At 37.1% G+C, this 15126-nt stretch overlaps 2 protein-coding genes across 2 annotated transcripts; both read left to right on the top strand.

The window, feature by feature from the left end:
• Positions 1-2457: 2457 nt before the first annotated feature.
• Positions 2458-4222, top strand: LOC108672153 (UNC93-like protein MFSD11). Its single transcript, XM_018159779.2, has 5 exons — positions 2458-2716; positions 2925-3047; positions 3347-3524; positions 3659-3855; positions 4058-4222. The coding sequence occupies exons 1-5, from the start codon at positions 2458-2460 to the stop codon at positions 4183-4185; spliced, it is 885 nt and encodes a 294-aa protein (XP_018015268.1). The 3' UTR covers positions 4186-4222.
• A 1900-nt stretch (positions 4223-6122) lies between these two features.
• On the top strand, positions 6123-14920 carry LOC108672173 (60S ribosomal protein L17). The gene is made up of 5 exons (XM_018159801.2): positions 6123-6204; positions 11856-11941; positions 13220-13354; positions 13953-14051; positions 14395-14920. Exons 2-5 carry the CDS (start codon positions 11861-11863, stop codon positions 14893-14895), a joined length of 816 nt encoding a protein of 271 aa, XP_018015290.1. The 5' UTR covers positions 6123-6204; positions 11856-11860; the 3' UTR covers positions 14896-14920.
• Positions 14921-15126: the final 206 nt, after the last annotated feature.

The raw sequence follows: 15126 nt of genomic DNA, 5'->3' as shown, positions 1-15126 counted from the left end.
CACCGTAAGTCCATCAGTGTTTATTACTATTAATTTATATTATAATTATAGCGATCCTGTCTTCCTATCAGAAGAAAAATTTTTAAGGTCCAGCTAGACCTTTGTTTTGCCTATTTCTCCTTTCTCTATTACGCTCAACCTCTGCTACTATTTGACCTTTTATCCTTATCTTATCGAGCTACAGTCGCCCCGAAACACATGGATCCGTCTTGCCAGGATAGCTGCGCTATCTCCAGCGGACTATCATTTGAAATTATTGTTAATCAATCTAGCTAACAATATTTTCGGTCCTGATAATCAGGAAGTACAGTGGTCATTGTAAGCGAGCCAGGTTGTTCAGAATGTTCAATCTGTCACCCACACAATTACAAGACCACCTGTCTTGCCATTCATGTGACAAAACGTCGTGCCTTTAACCTTATGAGACAGAAGTGTCGTGCCTTTAACCTTATGAGACAGAAGTGTCGTGCCTTTAACCTTATGAGACAGAAGTGTCGTGCCTCCAACCTTATGAGACAGAAGTGTCGTGCCTTTAACCTTANGTGTCGTGCCTTTAGCCTTATGAGACAGAAGTGTCGTGCCTCCAACCTTATGAGATAAAAGTGTCGTGCCTTTAGCCTTATGAGACAGAAGTGTCGTGCTTCCAACCTTATGAGATAGCAGTGTCGTGGCTGTAACCTTAATGTTAATGCCAATCGTTATACGATGTTCAAATTAAACTCTGTACTCTGTAGGCGCAGAATTTTTTTATTGTAATAACATTTAATTTTCACAGCTGATGTTTTTGCTGCTGCTGCTGCTGATATGCATTCTTATGTTTCATTAAAGATTGTTATAATTCCTAGCCGATGTATATAAATTGCTTAAATTTGCGTTGTTTTCGCGGTCTGATGTAACGTTGCCATCTGTGAGAATTTGTAGTGTTATCCGGGCTGCTGCAGATGTGCAGAGTATCTGCACTGTGTTTATAGATATGATACTCGAGTCCTCATCGTCTGTTGGGGCGTTGCTATTTTTTTTGTCATCAGTTCGTGATGATATGATGTTAATTTTTCTTCCTCTTGTGTGCTGTGATATGTTACTTGAGTATTCCATTGTTTGCTTTCCTATACAGACATAGCCAGTGCTCGTGTTTATTTTGTGACGATATTTTGTTCAATTGTTGATTGTTTTATAAATGATTTGATTATTACTTGATTCTGTCGTCGCTTGTTCGACTTCATGCGTAGCCATCGGTTGTGTTCTATGTGTGGTAGTAATATCAGTAGTATATTTCTCTTTTATATGGTGTAATATAATGTTGAAGTCCTCATCGTTCGGTCGTCTACAGACGTAATTTTTAATTTCGGAAATTTTTTTAAATTTCAAAAGATGTGATATATTATTCAAGTCCCCATCGTTAGTTCGTCATCAGACGTAGATGTCGCTTGTATTCAATTTGTAACTATATTAATAGCTCAGTTTATTACGTTAAAATTTAAGCTGTTTAATTATTTGAAAGGCAATTGTTCGCATTTTTATAGAGAGAACGCCTTGTCTGTCATTGGAGTTAATGTTTACCGCCAAAAAACACCGATGTAAATTGAAATGTAATGTCACTTGGTATGTATCACACATGATACAGAGAGTGCTGCAGGCATGTAGCCCGATTACCAGAGCCGTAATAGTAAAAAATTATGTTTATCTCATATTTGATTTATTTTTATCTTAATTTTATTTATTATGTCTATATCATTTTAATTTGCGGGTTGTCCCTCGTCGCTTGACCGTTTGCAGAAGTAGATATCGCTTGTGTTCAGATTGAGATTAAAGTAATATATGCTCAGAATATTTTTGTATATTCTATGGCATTATATATTTAAGCCTCCTATCGTTTGATCGTGTTCACAAGCATATATCGCTTGTGTTCAGTCTGAGTATATAGTAATATGCCCAGTAAAATTTTATAAGTTCGAAGGTATAAGAGATTCAAGTCTTCTATCGTTAGATCGTGTTCACAAGCTGATTTCGCATGTGTTCAGTTCAAGATTATAGTAATATGCCCAGTAAATTTTTGCGGATAATATATTCAAGTCTCTAATCGTTAGATCGTGTTCACTAGCAGATATCGCTTGTGTTCAGTCTGAGATTATAGTAATATGCCCAGTGAATTTTTTGCAAATTTCAAGGTATAATATATTTGAGTCTCCCATCATTTGGTCGTGTCCACAAGCTGATTTCGCAAGTGTTCAGTTCAAGATTATAGTAATATGCCCAGTAAAATTTTGCAAATTGTATGATATAATATATTTAAGTCTCCTATCGTTTGATCGTGTTCACAAGCAGATTTCGTTTGTGTTCAGTCTGAGATTATAGTAATATGGCCAGTAAAATTTTGCAAATTCGAATGCAGCATGGTGTTCTAACCAAAACTGTGTCACGCAGCATGGTGTTCTAACCAAATCTATGTCACGCAGCATGGTGTTCGGCAACATCTTCGTGTTCGTGAAGTTCCGAGGCCAGGAAGTTATAAGTGCCGACACCCGCTTCGTGGTCTTCATTTCCCTGACGGCCGTGTCTGTGGCAGGGACTCTCGTGCTGCTCCTACTGCCCAAACCGGGATCACAATCAGGCAGATCTGATGCCACGAGTTCCCCTGCTAAAGAGCTTATGAAAAGTTTTAAGCTTTTTGTTACCAAAGACATGCTTCTGTTGTCCGTCACGTTCTTTTACACGGGTTTGTCCTATTTTCTTTTATAAGAGCCAAACACTTTTTTTATTTTACATGCAATTTCTCAAAATATATGTAGCGATCTAGCCCTTTGTAAGATTGATAATGAATATTTATGCCCTATGATAATTGTAAACTCTCATATTCAAATACAACATCTTACAATATATACAAATACAACATTTTAGGTACTAATAGTAATGTTACTGTGCAGGCCTGGAGCTGAGTTTCTTCAGCGGGGTGTACAGCGCTTGCCTGAGTTTCACGCAACGTTTCCCTGACCCCAAGATGTTGGTCGGACTCTCCGGCATCTCAATTGGAGTTGGAGAGATCCTTGGTATGAGCTTTTTTTACGCTTCTTGTCCATCCAAACTGTCTTCCTGCCTTCATTACTGCTTGTTTTTTCTTTCTTCTTTTGTAATTTGTAACTGGCTGATTTTAACCCAGTCAATGTGGAACAGATAGCTTCCACTTCCAATTGTGACACTTGTAGACACTTCCCCAGAGCATTGATTGTATCCACCCCATAACGGCTGACTGCACAAGTTCACTAAAAAATCAAAACGACTTGAAGATTTTAACTGTTGTTTGTGCCACAAAAAGCCTGATTCTCTACGATCTACTTCACTTCCTCAGCCGGCGCTACGTTCGGGATCTTCGGTAGCAAGACAATCAAGTTCGGGCGGGACCCAATTGTGTTGCTGGGTTTCCTGATCCACATGGTCTGCTTTTACCTCATCTTCCTGAACCTCCCCAAGGACTCCCCCCTAGGCGACACTTATGGACCTTCTAAATTTTCTGACGGCCAGCCCATGTGAGGCAACTTGCAAAACTCTAATTATGACGTATTGCAAATTTTCAATTGATTCACGAAAAACGTTCACCAGTATTCAACTGTATGTTAACGTATTTGTTAATTTCAATTGACCTCTACGTTGCTTGTGGCAGAGTTTGGATTGCGCTGCTATGCAGCTTCTTGCTGGGTTTCGGCGACGCATGTTTCAACACTCAAGTCTACTCGCTGCTGGGCTCCGTGTACTCTGACAACTCTGGCCCTGCTTTTGCCGTATTCAAGTTCGTGCAGAGCTTCAGTGCCGCCTGCGGCTTCTTCTATTCCACATACATCAGCCTGCACTGGCATCTCGGTACTATACGAATCTTGGTATCCAAAGTTTCTTGTGGTCCAAAATTCCGAAGGTGCTCCAAAATTCGCCCTGCATTCATTTTTTATGATTAGGCACGCTCCATAAAAAAGGCACGCTTGAAAGCACCATATTAAATGTAAGGAATATTAGAATGGGGAAAAATATTCGTCTCTCACATTCAATATGTCTTCTCACTTTGCAGCCATCTTGGTGATTCTCTGCGCAGCAGGCACCTTGGCTTTCTGCGTGGTAGAATGGAAAGCCTACCGCAGAGCAGTCGTCAAAGCTGCAGCTTCGAGCGGCAGCAAAAACGACAAAAAAGCCACTTAAAACTTATTTTATTTTCGTCTTCTTCCCCTCTATTGCAGCTACGTCTGGACTTCGCTCTATTATTATCGCTGTATAGGTAGGTACTTGGAGCGGTAAAGATATATGGTTTCTAAAGACGCCCAATATGCTTAAAACTCATTTTACCCGTTAGTATTATTGTGCGCACCTTGCCGACTATAGTAATAGGAGCGATCAGTCACAAACAACTTATAATAATTTAAAACGTATAATAAAGAAAACCTTTATGTGCTATCCATTATCGAAAATCGACGCGGTTTCGTCAGCAATTGACCGTCTCATCAAAAATGTGACCAGGTAACTCTTAAAATAGTTGTAGGCGTCACTGGAAGTTATGGGACGTATTATGGTCAGTTGTTGACCGAAATACCTCTGAAAATGCAGCTGCCACTGACATGCAGTCAGAGCACCTCGACTCCTTGCTGGTGTAACTCCTTGCCTTGTTAGTCTCTTGCTGACACTCATTTACACACTGACTAGCCGTAAGCTGAGGTCCAGCGTCTAATGTGGCCACTTAAAAATTTATTGAAATATTAATGAATAACTCCCATTTCGACAAAAGTGCGTGGGTATTACCGTCGACTACTCTTGGGCTATTCCTCTTCGACACGCCCCATTCATATAATTCGTAACCAATAATTATGAAATTGAATGAACACATTTCAATTCCCATTAGGCTATGGCGAGGATTTTTTTATTATTTTTACCTCCTCGCGTTCTCAATTAACACGGAAAAACGTGTCGATTCAGTAGAATAGAATAGAATTGTCGGCGCTGAAGAAATAGGCCCATGGCCTGTTGCCGATTCTTAAATTTTTCGTGACTTGATTCACAAGGGATCCGGCCTTTGGAATCCGATCTTTCCATAGCTGACGATTGATTGAGATAGCTGCTGGACTTATTGCCTGGTCCGTAATTTGCTAGGCATTTTAAGACTGAACATATGCTCCTGCATAGCTTCGTCTAGTCTTATTGCCTGGTCCGTAATTTGCTAGGCATTTTAAGACTGAACATATGCTCCTGCATAGCTTCGTCTAGTCTGTTTTTGAAGATGTAGCTTTGGCAGTAGCTTTGGCACGCTCCTGTCCCTCAGTTCGTGACCAATAATTAGGAAATTAAAAACATAGTTTAGACGCAGTGAATAATTGGCTTTTGGTGCGGTGCGCCTTGATAGCTGAAACGCTGGTCAACTTTGGGCCCACATCTCTGCTGCTAGATTGCTTTTGCTGCTGCCAGCATTTTTTTACTAGATGCTCTGAGGTTAGAGTGCTGATTTGAATTACTGAAGCTGTCCAAGGTAATTATTAGATAGGATCTAAATAATGGTAATAAGTATTAAGTACGCATGTCTAGGAATAGACATGAACAATTAGCATTCTACCTATAGAGAAATGAGGAAATCCATGTTTGAAGTGTAAATACAATATAAGTTTTCTAATTCATCGCTTAATTTCAACCTGAAATAATTATAGTTCTCAAATGCATGCTTATCTGCTTTATATCAATAAATTACTTTATAAATATTTTTTACTGCATATATTTCAAGGAGAACTTTGATTTTGAGCACTCGAAATTGAACATGCTTCGTTTCAAATCCAAACATAACCTGTTTAAGCGGAATCTTATTTATTTCGCTCAAATTGCTGCAAATATCAAGAAATAAATGCGAAGATGTATAATCTAAACGTCTATTCATTTTTTACGAGTCCTTGGGCATTGGAATTAATGTCTATGACTTGGTCGAAGCAAAAATTTATCATATGTATTATGCTCAAAACATATAATTCATGGAATCGCGATCAATAATTAAAATTTCATCTTAGTTCATCATTCGAAAATTAAAATAGTGTTTACGACATTTGTAAATTGGGTGCACCAAAAGTGTGTTGAAAAGTTTAATGAGCTACTTTCTGAGAGTAGGAGTTGTGTTTACTTCACGCTGCAGTTGTGGCAACATTCCTAGTTCAGTTTATGTACACCGTGTTTGCCGTTGTTAGTGAGGTGGGTGATCTTTATGTATCGAATATTTGTCTAGTCATGTCGTTTCCTTATAATTGAAATTTTTATATAAATTGGGCGTTATCATTGTCTATAAGGTAATTTTCAATTCTATCTCACTGCCTAGTTTTGTCCGTTCCGGACCATTCGTCACAGAGCCTGTTCGTTGTCATCGGCGAGTACCTAGCCAGAATTTAGATTTTTTCGTGAGCTGTACAACTTATTAGATATGCTGTGCGTTTTTTATTTCTATGATAGGAAAGTCTTCAGTCTGTCTTCTTATTTTCTGGTCGTAAAATTGACCCATCCAAAAAATTAATCCCTTTGCTATTACTCAATTACCTAACCTAACTATTGCTCGTGCTCAGGCTCTACCGTCTCTACGTTCAGTTAGTACTGAGTTAGGTATCTTTTTTGGTCAATAGCTAGGTATAATCTATGAAATTGAGTAGGCTAGGTACTTGAATTTATTAGGTATTCCGTCATTCTTGCAAGTAGCTGTTTTGTTTCATCAAAAGTGAATACTACTTGAATAGTGATAATTTCACAATTATTTTAGCCGACGTTTTCACCTCCATCAGTTTTGTGTGTAGGCTACTAGGTAGCTAATATGAACAGCCATGTCGATACCTAGTTGCCAAATAAACACATGAAATTGCTTTGAGTGCTGCGTGGTACTGTGATAGTAAAGAAATCTAAGCTGCTAACATCTTACTGGTAATGTTCTTTGGTAATTTTTTTCACTCCATTTACAGTCAAATATGTATTGTTTGTTTTTTCATAGAATAAGCTTACAAGAGCCTGTTAACTTGTGAAATGCAGTGAATATATTGCAAGCAAGTGTAATTGATTTGGTACCACTGCACCAATGTTATCAAACCTGGCTCAGGCAGGATAAAATTCTAGAAATGATGGTCAATATATTACTTTTGAGCCACCTCTGCCAGTTTTTTGGTTTAAAATTTTTAGATAGAATAGTTATAGTAGACCAGCTCAAAGTAGGTGTCATGGATACCACAGGCATGAAATACCTATATCTACTTGGCAAGCTGCAACTAAATTCTTTGAGCCATGGTTTTATGGGTTTGCCAGCTGTGATTCTATTTCTTATGGGCTTTGACTTTGAGCCGTGATCCCATTTTTTTGAGCCATGAATTCCATATCTTGGCCATGAAAAGCCATTCACGAGCTGCAAACTTACTAAGTTACTTATAAAGTCCTACTATGCAAACCACTCTGACGTGACCGCAGCTACGCAAACTTCAAAGAAACGTGTTGGATTGACTTGTTATTATGTTCTGAAGGATATTTTTGCGAGGAGCATGGAATTGAAGTACTGCATGTTGTGGAAGTTTAAAATTTTATAAAACTTGTTATGCAAAGTGCTAACTGTTGATTTTTTTCAATCAAACAAAAATACATGACATTTGAACTGTGAGATTTTATACCTAATAAAATTATACAATAGGGTTAACGCGGTATATTCCGACACATAAAGGGCATAGCAAAAAATGAATGGCTATAAAAAAATCACTGTATGCGCAACTCGAGTTCTGTTTGCTTTACGTCACTCGCAAAACACACTGCACTACACGCCAGCAACAATGAAACCTCACAAACTGTTGCCGTATTTATTTAAAAGCCTTTAGAATGCAATCCTACCAAATCCATATATTCCGACACTGTGTGACTAAATTCGGCATTTTGTGAGACTAATTCTGGTCGCGCATCAAACTACTAATTCCTAATTCCGATCCTCTTGTGTTTGAATTCTGATCACTGTGTGAGTGTGAGCTGTATTGGAATATGACAGCTCGGAATTAGAACACTATTGAATATTGAACACTACTTAATTAGGCTTTTAATTACGAGCTATTAAGCTTTTAATTAAGAAAATTTTAATTTTTGCACACAGCTCGGAATGAGCTGTGTGTGTCTAATTCCAAGCTGTGTTGGAATTAGTTTTTAACTTTTTATTTGTCTAAAACTGTCTCTTAACTTAATCATCTATTAATTTATTTACCACTTGAAATCAGCAAATACAAGTATACTTAAAGGATTCCTAATATATTCACAGACTTATTTAAAAGTCTCAAACCATAATAGTCTTTCTACACAAACAGTTTATCACTATTTGGTAGAGCAAGGTCAACTATCAACTTTGTCACGTTTTTTGATGTTTCGCCGGGTGACTTGCACTGTCTCTCTTTGGATCTTGACATTTTCCCGCCAGATGGCTCAGACCTAGTGTTTTGGCAATAGTATGGCATGCATTATTATGATGTCACTATTTCTACCATCAATGAATGCGTGGAACTAAGACAAAGCTTAATATGAAGGAAAAAAGTTGAGAAGTGTTGGAATTACCCATGATGTCGGAATATACCGCACTTACCCTAGCCACGATATTTCAGAATAAAGTATGACTTTTCCCAACCTGGGGCACCACACACCAGTATCATCATACATAAGATATTGGTTTAAATCTTGATTATATGAGGATATTAAAAATGAACATTATAAAAAATCTCTGGCTTGCCACTAGGCTGCAGAGGCTGTTTGAGCTTTGAGCGAGCAGAATCATGTAAATGGAAATACATGGAAGCACTCGCACAATTACCTGATATACGGCTACCTCATTCCAGTTGCCAATGCCAAAAATAAAAAATAGTAATCACAAAAAAATTAAAATAGTATTTACAACACATGCAAACTGGGTGAGATATGGAGAAAAAACATTTACCTACAATTTTCAAAAATTACTAATGAAATGGCGTTTGCCAAAATTTTTTGGAAAATTCAGCCAGATATTTCAGATTTTTATGTGCCACTGGTTTATATCCTAAATATTACCCAAATTTTTAAATAATGGTCAATTTGCACATTTTAAGATCAAATGTGAATTGTTTACCTATCATGTACCTACATTTACCATCTTGAATTCAACCTTGTTCAGACAGTCATTCTATGAAATTTTTGACTTCTTTAGTTCATATGGCAAACAAAAGTGATTAAAAAATCTTAAAGTAGATAATTATATAAGTAAGGAATAAACTAATTCTACAAAATCTCTACTTCAACACTATGCCACTGATCAGTACCACACTCCTACCATAATATCCGGTGATTGCATCTGCGATGATTGCAGTTATCCAGTGATAGTTGCAGTTATATCAGACTGCATTAAAACTGTTGCTTCTTTTAAAAAATCTGAATTGGAGTATCATTCAACTAATTTTCTCTGAATTGAAGGAAAAATGCGTTTTAATGCCTAAAATAAGAAATTAGGCATGATATATGCCTAATATCTTGGTAATTGAGTTGGCAGCTCTGAAATTGCTTCCCACAGTTTGAAAAAGGATTCATGAATCAAAAATATGGAGTTGCCGCTCAAAAATCTATAAATTTATAGCTTCAAAAAAAAACCTTATTTGTTGCTTGGAGAGAAGATACTTTCCATTTTAGCTCACTTCAAAGACTGGAAAATTCTTTCTAATTATATAAATCTTCTAGCTTCATGGTTACTAGGTAATTTGTCACCTAAAACTAATTTTTTAATTCTGATTTTAAAATCAAACTTTGATAACAGAATATGTATTGTCTTCATTTTCAACTGCAACTATGAGTCATGACTGATTTTATACTTTATATATGCCATCAGTGCAAACTCTTGTCATTTCCAGAGTGAAAGTTTCAGTTAGTTCAGCTGACATGTGTAGACTTGAGCCTTGAGTATTTAGATAGGACAAAAGGAACTGATGGTTGAGCCATGAGATTTTAGATAGGACAAAAGGAACTGATGGTTGAGCTATGAGATTTTAAATAGGACAAAAAGAACTGATGGTTGAGCAATGAGATTCTAAATTTACATTATATTGTACTTTGTTGCAATGATATTTCAGTAATGAGTGGCAGTGTTTTACTCCTGTATTGTAGTGCATGTATACAAGATATTCCAATAGAAGTTTCACAAAATAATTACCGTAAAATGGGGTAACTTAGACCGGCGGGGTAACTTAGACCACTTTTCGTTTTTTTAACAAAAACCCCCACAACTCAAAAACTATTTGACATAGAAAAATTTTGTCAATGGGCATTGAAGGCCTAATACTGAGGCTACATAACACAATAGTCCTAATACTGGGGCTACATAACACAATAGAAAGATTTGAAAAGTTTGCATATCTAATAGGTTAAAAAATTAAAAATGTGACCCACGAAAAAAAGCTATTATTTAAAGCCTGTCAGAGTACCCCCTCCAATTTTTTTATTTTTTGAATAAATAACTCCAGGTTTTGATGCATTGTAGTAGAACTCTTCTAGTTACATATGCAAATGACAAATTTTAGGAAAGTGTCATAGTTTGCAAATGGGGGGCGCCGCCCCCAAATGGGGTAACTTAGACCACCTAATGTCAGCCCTGACAGAGTAACATAGACCAGCTTGGAAGTTAATATAAAATTACTATATATAACATATTTTATGTTTGACAGCCTACTTATGTTTTTTCTTTATGTTTCAGACTCTACAGAGTCTTATATATGGTAATTTTAACTTAATTTCCAAGCCAGTCAATATTACCCCATCAGGGCTGCCATTAGGTAGTCACATTTCCCTCATTATGGGGCAGTGCCCCCCATTTGCAAACTATGACACTTTCCTCAAGTTTGTCATTTGCATATGTAACTAGAAGAGTTCTACTACAATGCACCAAAACCTGGAGTTATTTGGAGTTATTTTACCAAAAAATATAATTGATTTTACCACCCGGTCTAAGTTACCCCAAGAGTTGGGGTAACAAAGACCACCACTTTTTTTGAAATTACATAAAGACTATGAGAGGCAGGAGCCAGCAATTTATGGTGAGTGAAGCTAGAGTATAGACCTGTATTTTGCATGTTTCAATTCAAGTTTAATTTAGCTAGTAAAAAAATGGCAGCATTTATAATAAAAAAAGTGGTCTAAGTTACCCCATTTTACGGTATGTATGAATTCTGCGACTGGTTAGGTTTGCTGGCTCTTCAGTCAAGTGTGAAAAATATCCACTGAGTAAATTTTATTTTTAAATTTATTTGTGCAAGCTAAGTTGCCTGGCCATTGGTTTTATATCAAATCTTACACTTACCCTGCCAATTGCAACACAAATATTCTCCTTTAATTTGTAGACAATTTTGGATCTGACTTTTTTATTTTGTTTTTGTTTGATACATTGCATGTATCTTAGTAACTGGATACAAGCTCTCTTGCTTCTCTAACTATGAAAAACTTCAATGAAAATGTGTTGGGCCTGTGATACAACAGCATCATGTTACTGAAGAGAATTCCTCATTTTCTTTTATGAACATTTTTTGCAAGATTTTGATTCAACAAGGCAATATAAAGATACATTATAAATTCAGTAAAATTTCAATATTGTTTGTTCAGACTGTAATACTTCAGTAAAAATCAGTTATCTCAATCTTGTGTAAATTGAAATTGTTAGCAATTAGATGTTTGGATTGGTTGTTGTCAAAAATTACTGGCAGCAGTGCAGGTTTGTTTAATGGCAATGCTTTTCTTTCAGGCTTTGTGCTTGAGTGATGAATGTTACAAGCATTACAATATCTCAAGGGATAAATTTTAGGCCTTATCATACTCATTACTATTTTTTTCAGGCACGATGGTGAAGTACACGGCTCAACCGCAGAACCCCACCAAGTCCTGCAAGGCAAAGGGGGCTGACCTCAGGGTTAGCTTTAAGGTAAGCAAAAAGGATGTTTTATAGGTATATGAAATAAATTTATCTGCCTAGTTAAGGAAACTATAAGGTCATCTACAACATAAATTGCCCAAATATTTTATGTTCAGTAAGCTTATGGAATTTCACTTTTTATGCTGTACCGTAAAATGGGGTAACTTAGACCACTTTTTTTTTATAAATGATGCCATTTTTTTACTAACTAAATTAAACTTGAATTGAAACATGTAAAATACAGGTCTATACTCGAGCTTCACTCGCAATAAATTGCTGGCTCCTGTCTCTCATAGTCTTTATGTAATTTAAAAAAAAGTGATGGTCTTTGTTACCCCAGCTCTTGGGGTAACTTAGACCGGGTGGAAAAATCAATTATATTTTTTGGTAAAATAACTCCAAATAACTCCAGGTTTTGGTGCATTGTAGTAGAACTCTTCTAGTTACATATTTGTTATATATGGTAATTTTATATTAACTTCCAAGCCGGTCTATGTTACCCCGTCAGGGCTGACATTAGGTGGTCTAAGTTACCCCATTTGGAGGCGGCACCCCCCATTTGCAAACTAGGACACTTTCCTAAAATTTGTCATTTGCACATGTAACTAGAAGAGTTCTACTACAATGCATCAAAACCTGGAGTTATTTAACCAAAAAATGAAAAAATTGGAGGGGGTACTCTGACAGGTTTTAAATAATAGCTTTTTTTCGTGGGTCACATTTTTAATTTTTTAACCTATTAGATATGCAAACTTTTCAAATCTTTCTATTGTGTTATGTAGCCTCAGTATTAGGCCTTTAATGCCCATTGACAAAATTTTTCTATGTCAAATAGTTTTTGAGTTGTGTTTTTGGTTTTTGTTTAAAAATTAATTTAACAAAAAAATTTAACAAAAACATGGGTTTTTGTTAAAAAAACGAAAAGTGGTCTAAGTTACCCCGCCGGTCTAAGTTACCCCATTTTACGGTATCCGTATTTATTATACATGATTTTCATACACGTAAATATATTTTCTCACTTCAGTGAAATTTAGGCTGAAGATAACAGATGATCAATTTTTTTTCAAAATTTCCAGCTTTGAATTGATAGTTGAGGTTATGTTCAAGAATTTTTTTTTTCTTGTAAGTGACAGCTCTTCTAACTTTCTCATTGATTTTTATCAACTTGCTTGACTCTCTGAGTAACAACAGGAGGTTATTTTCTATTAGTTGAATCAACAATGTAAAATGCATATTCACCCATATGTTCTGTTAACACTCGTAATGAAATAATACAATTATTTACAGAACACGTTCGAGACAGCGGCTGTGCTGAGGCGCATGTCACTGACGCGGGCTAAGGCCTTCCTCAACAATGTCCTGAAACACAAGGAGTGCGTTCCCTTCAGACGCTTCAACGGAGGCATTGGGCGATGTGCTCAGGTTTGTTGCACTGCATCTGGATATTATTACCATTGAGCCTATATATTTGTACTGTTATTCCCCCCATACGTTAGACTTGGTGTGGAATTTTGATGTATGAGGGTTAGGCCTTGTGTCTATATATTTTTTGCTGGTTATTAATCTTGTTTGCCCTCGAAGTTTGTTTGAACCAGATGCCACGATAAATGCTTTGTGTAATAATAATAAAGGTCGAGTTGCCGACTGTGATCTAACTACTCATCTGAACAACCATCGTTTTCTTGATCATAAATTATAGCAGATATCCATGGTAATGTAGGATTCATATTAAATTTAAACTGCTGAGGTGTTCTCCATATTGTAATAGCTTTATTTTTCTCTTTTTGGTTAATAGTGCGACTACTTCTGATAAAGCTTCAGTTCTCAAGCTTTTAAAACTTGAATTCTTCAAGTAGGTATTGATTCAAGAAGTTGCGAATGTGATTGCATTTGTGCGCTTCTAAGATTATTGTGGTAAATACAATTATAATATAAACTAAGTAATCTTCCAAGTGTTGTAAGCTTATGATTTTCATATTATCTATTTATATAGTAATATGATGAATTTTTCTGTCCACAGGCAAAGCAATGGAAAATGACTCAGGGTCGCTGGCCCACAAAAAGCGTCCATTACCTTCTCGATCTCCTGAAGAATCTTGAGAGCAACGCTCAATTCAAGGTGGGTTTCAAGGTCTCATTTTGCCAGGGCCGTTTTCTAAGTTGCCTCGATGAATCCTTGCTTTTAACTTCTGTTCGATTGATGTATTAACTCTAAATATCACTTAATTTCATAGATCTGAGTCATAGGGTTTTTTCTATACACTATTCACACCATTCAGTAAGCCAGTAATCCAATCTAGGGACTCGCTAACCTAAGTTTGGTGCCGTAGCTTAGCATGTTAATAAAGGATTAACTCCCGCCGGCGTCACGGTTAAGAAATTGTAGAACATAATTTGACTGCAAGCTTCTAGCTGTATAAAGTTCATCTGCTAACTCCTAATGGACCTAATTTTATTTTCAGGGTCTTGACGCCGAGAATTTATACATCCGCCACATCGTTGTGCAACGCGCCTGCCAGATGAGGCGTCGCACTTACCGTGCCCACGGTCGCATCAACCCCTACATGAGCTCGCCTTGCCACGTCGAGATCATCGCCGAGGAGAAGCCTGAACACGTCGAGAAACCTGGACTGAAGAAGAAGCTCAGGCTGGCGTCACAGAAGAGGAAGCGTCTGTCAACCTCGTGGAAGCCCAAAAAGGTCAAGACACACAAGACCACGTATTCTGCTAAGAAGCGTAAGGCTGCTGCCGCCCTTGCAGCTGCAGCTCAGAAGGGAGATACGTCAGTTGCTGTGGCTGGTAAGCCTAAGAAGAAGGGCGCTCAGACGAAGCCTGCTGGCAAGAAGGCTACCACCCCCAGGACCAAGGACGGTAAGGTGCAGAAGAAGAAGAAGCCTGCTGATAAGGCAGCCCCAAAGAAGAAAACCGAAAAAGCTCCCAAGAAGGAAGGCGGCAAGCAGTAACTTTGCAATAAATGCCGGACGATGAGCTGCGTCTTTCATTTATCCTTTTTGTAAGCATGTGGTATCATGAATGGTTGTCAACTTCCTGCTTATTTAGCGACATGATTCAGATTTGCTCCTCTCACTACTTGATCTCCATTTATTTTCCAGATATTCATTTGGTTGTGCATCTGTCTGGTGATTTCTCTGAATTGAAATTTTGTATATTAATACACCGATATCATATTAAAC

The sequence above is a fragment of the Hyalella azteca genome, unplaced genomic scaffold, assembly GCF_000764305.2.
Source record: "Hyalella azteca isolate HAZT.00-mixed unplaced genomic scaffold, Hazt_2.0.2 contig3150, whole genome shotgun sequence".
Lineage (NCBI taxonomy): Eukaryota > Metazoa > Arthropoda > Malacostraca > Amphipoda > Hyalellidae > Hyalella > Hyalella azteca.
The sequence above is the reverse complement of the archived record's forward strand: the minus strand, read 5'-3'. Positions and strand labels throughout refer to the sequence as shown.

Coding starts and splice junctions, on each gene's coding strand:
- LOC108672173 (XM_018159801.2), top strand. CDS start 11,861: ATGGTGAAGTACACGGCTCAACCGCAGAACCCCACCAAGTCCTGCAAG. Junction 13,355..13,952: donor GCATTGGGCGATGTGCTCAG/GTTTGTTGCACT, acceptor TTCTGTCCACAG/GCAAAGCAATGGAAAATGAC. Junction 14,052..14,394: donor AGAGCAACGCTCAATTCAAG/GTGGGTTTCAAG, acceptor TTTTATTTTCAG/GGTCTTGACGCCGAGAATTT.
- LOC108672153 (XM_018159779.2), top strand. CDS start 2,458: ATGGTGTTCGGCAACATCTTCGTGTTCGTGAAGTTCCGAGGCCAGGAA. Junction 2,717..2,924: donor CGTCACGTTCTTTTACACGG/GTTTGTCCTATT, acceptor GTTACTGTGCAG/GCCTGGAGCTGAGTTTCTTC. Junction 3,048..3,346: donor TGGAGTTGGAGAGATCCTTG/GTATGAGCTTTT, acceptor TCACTTCCTCAG/CCGGCGCTACGTTCGGGATC.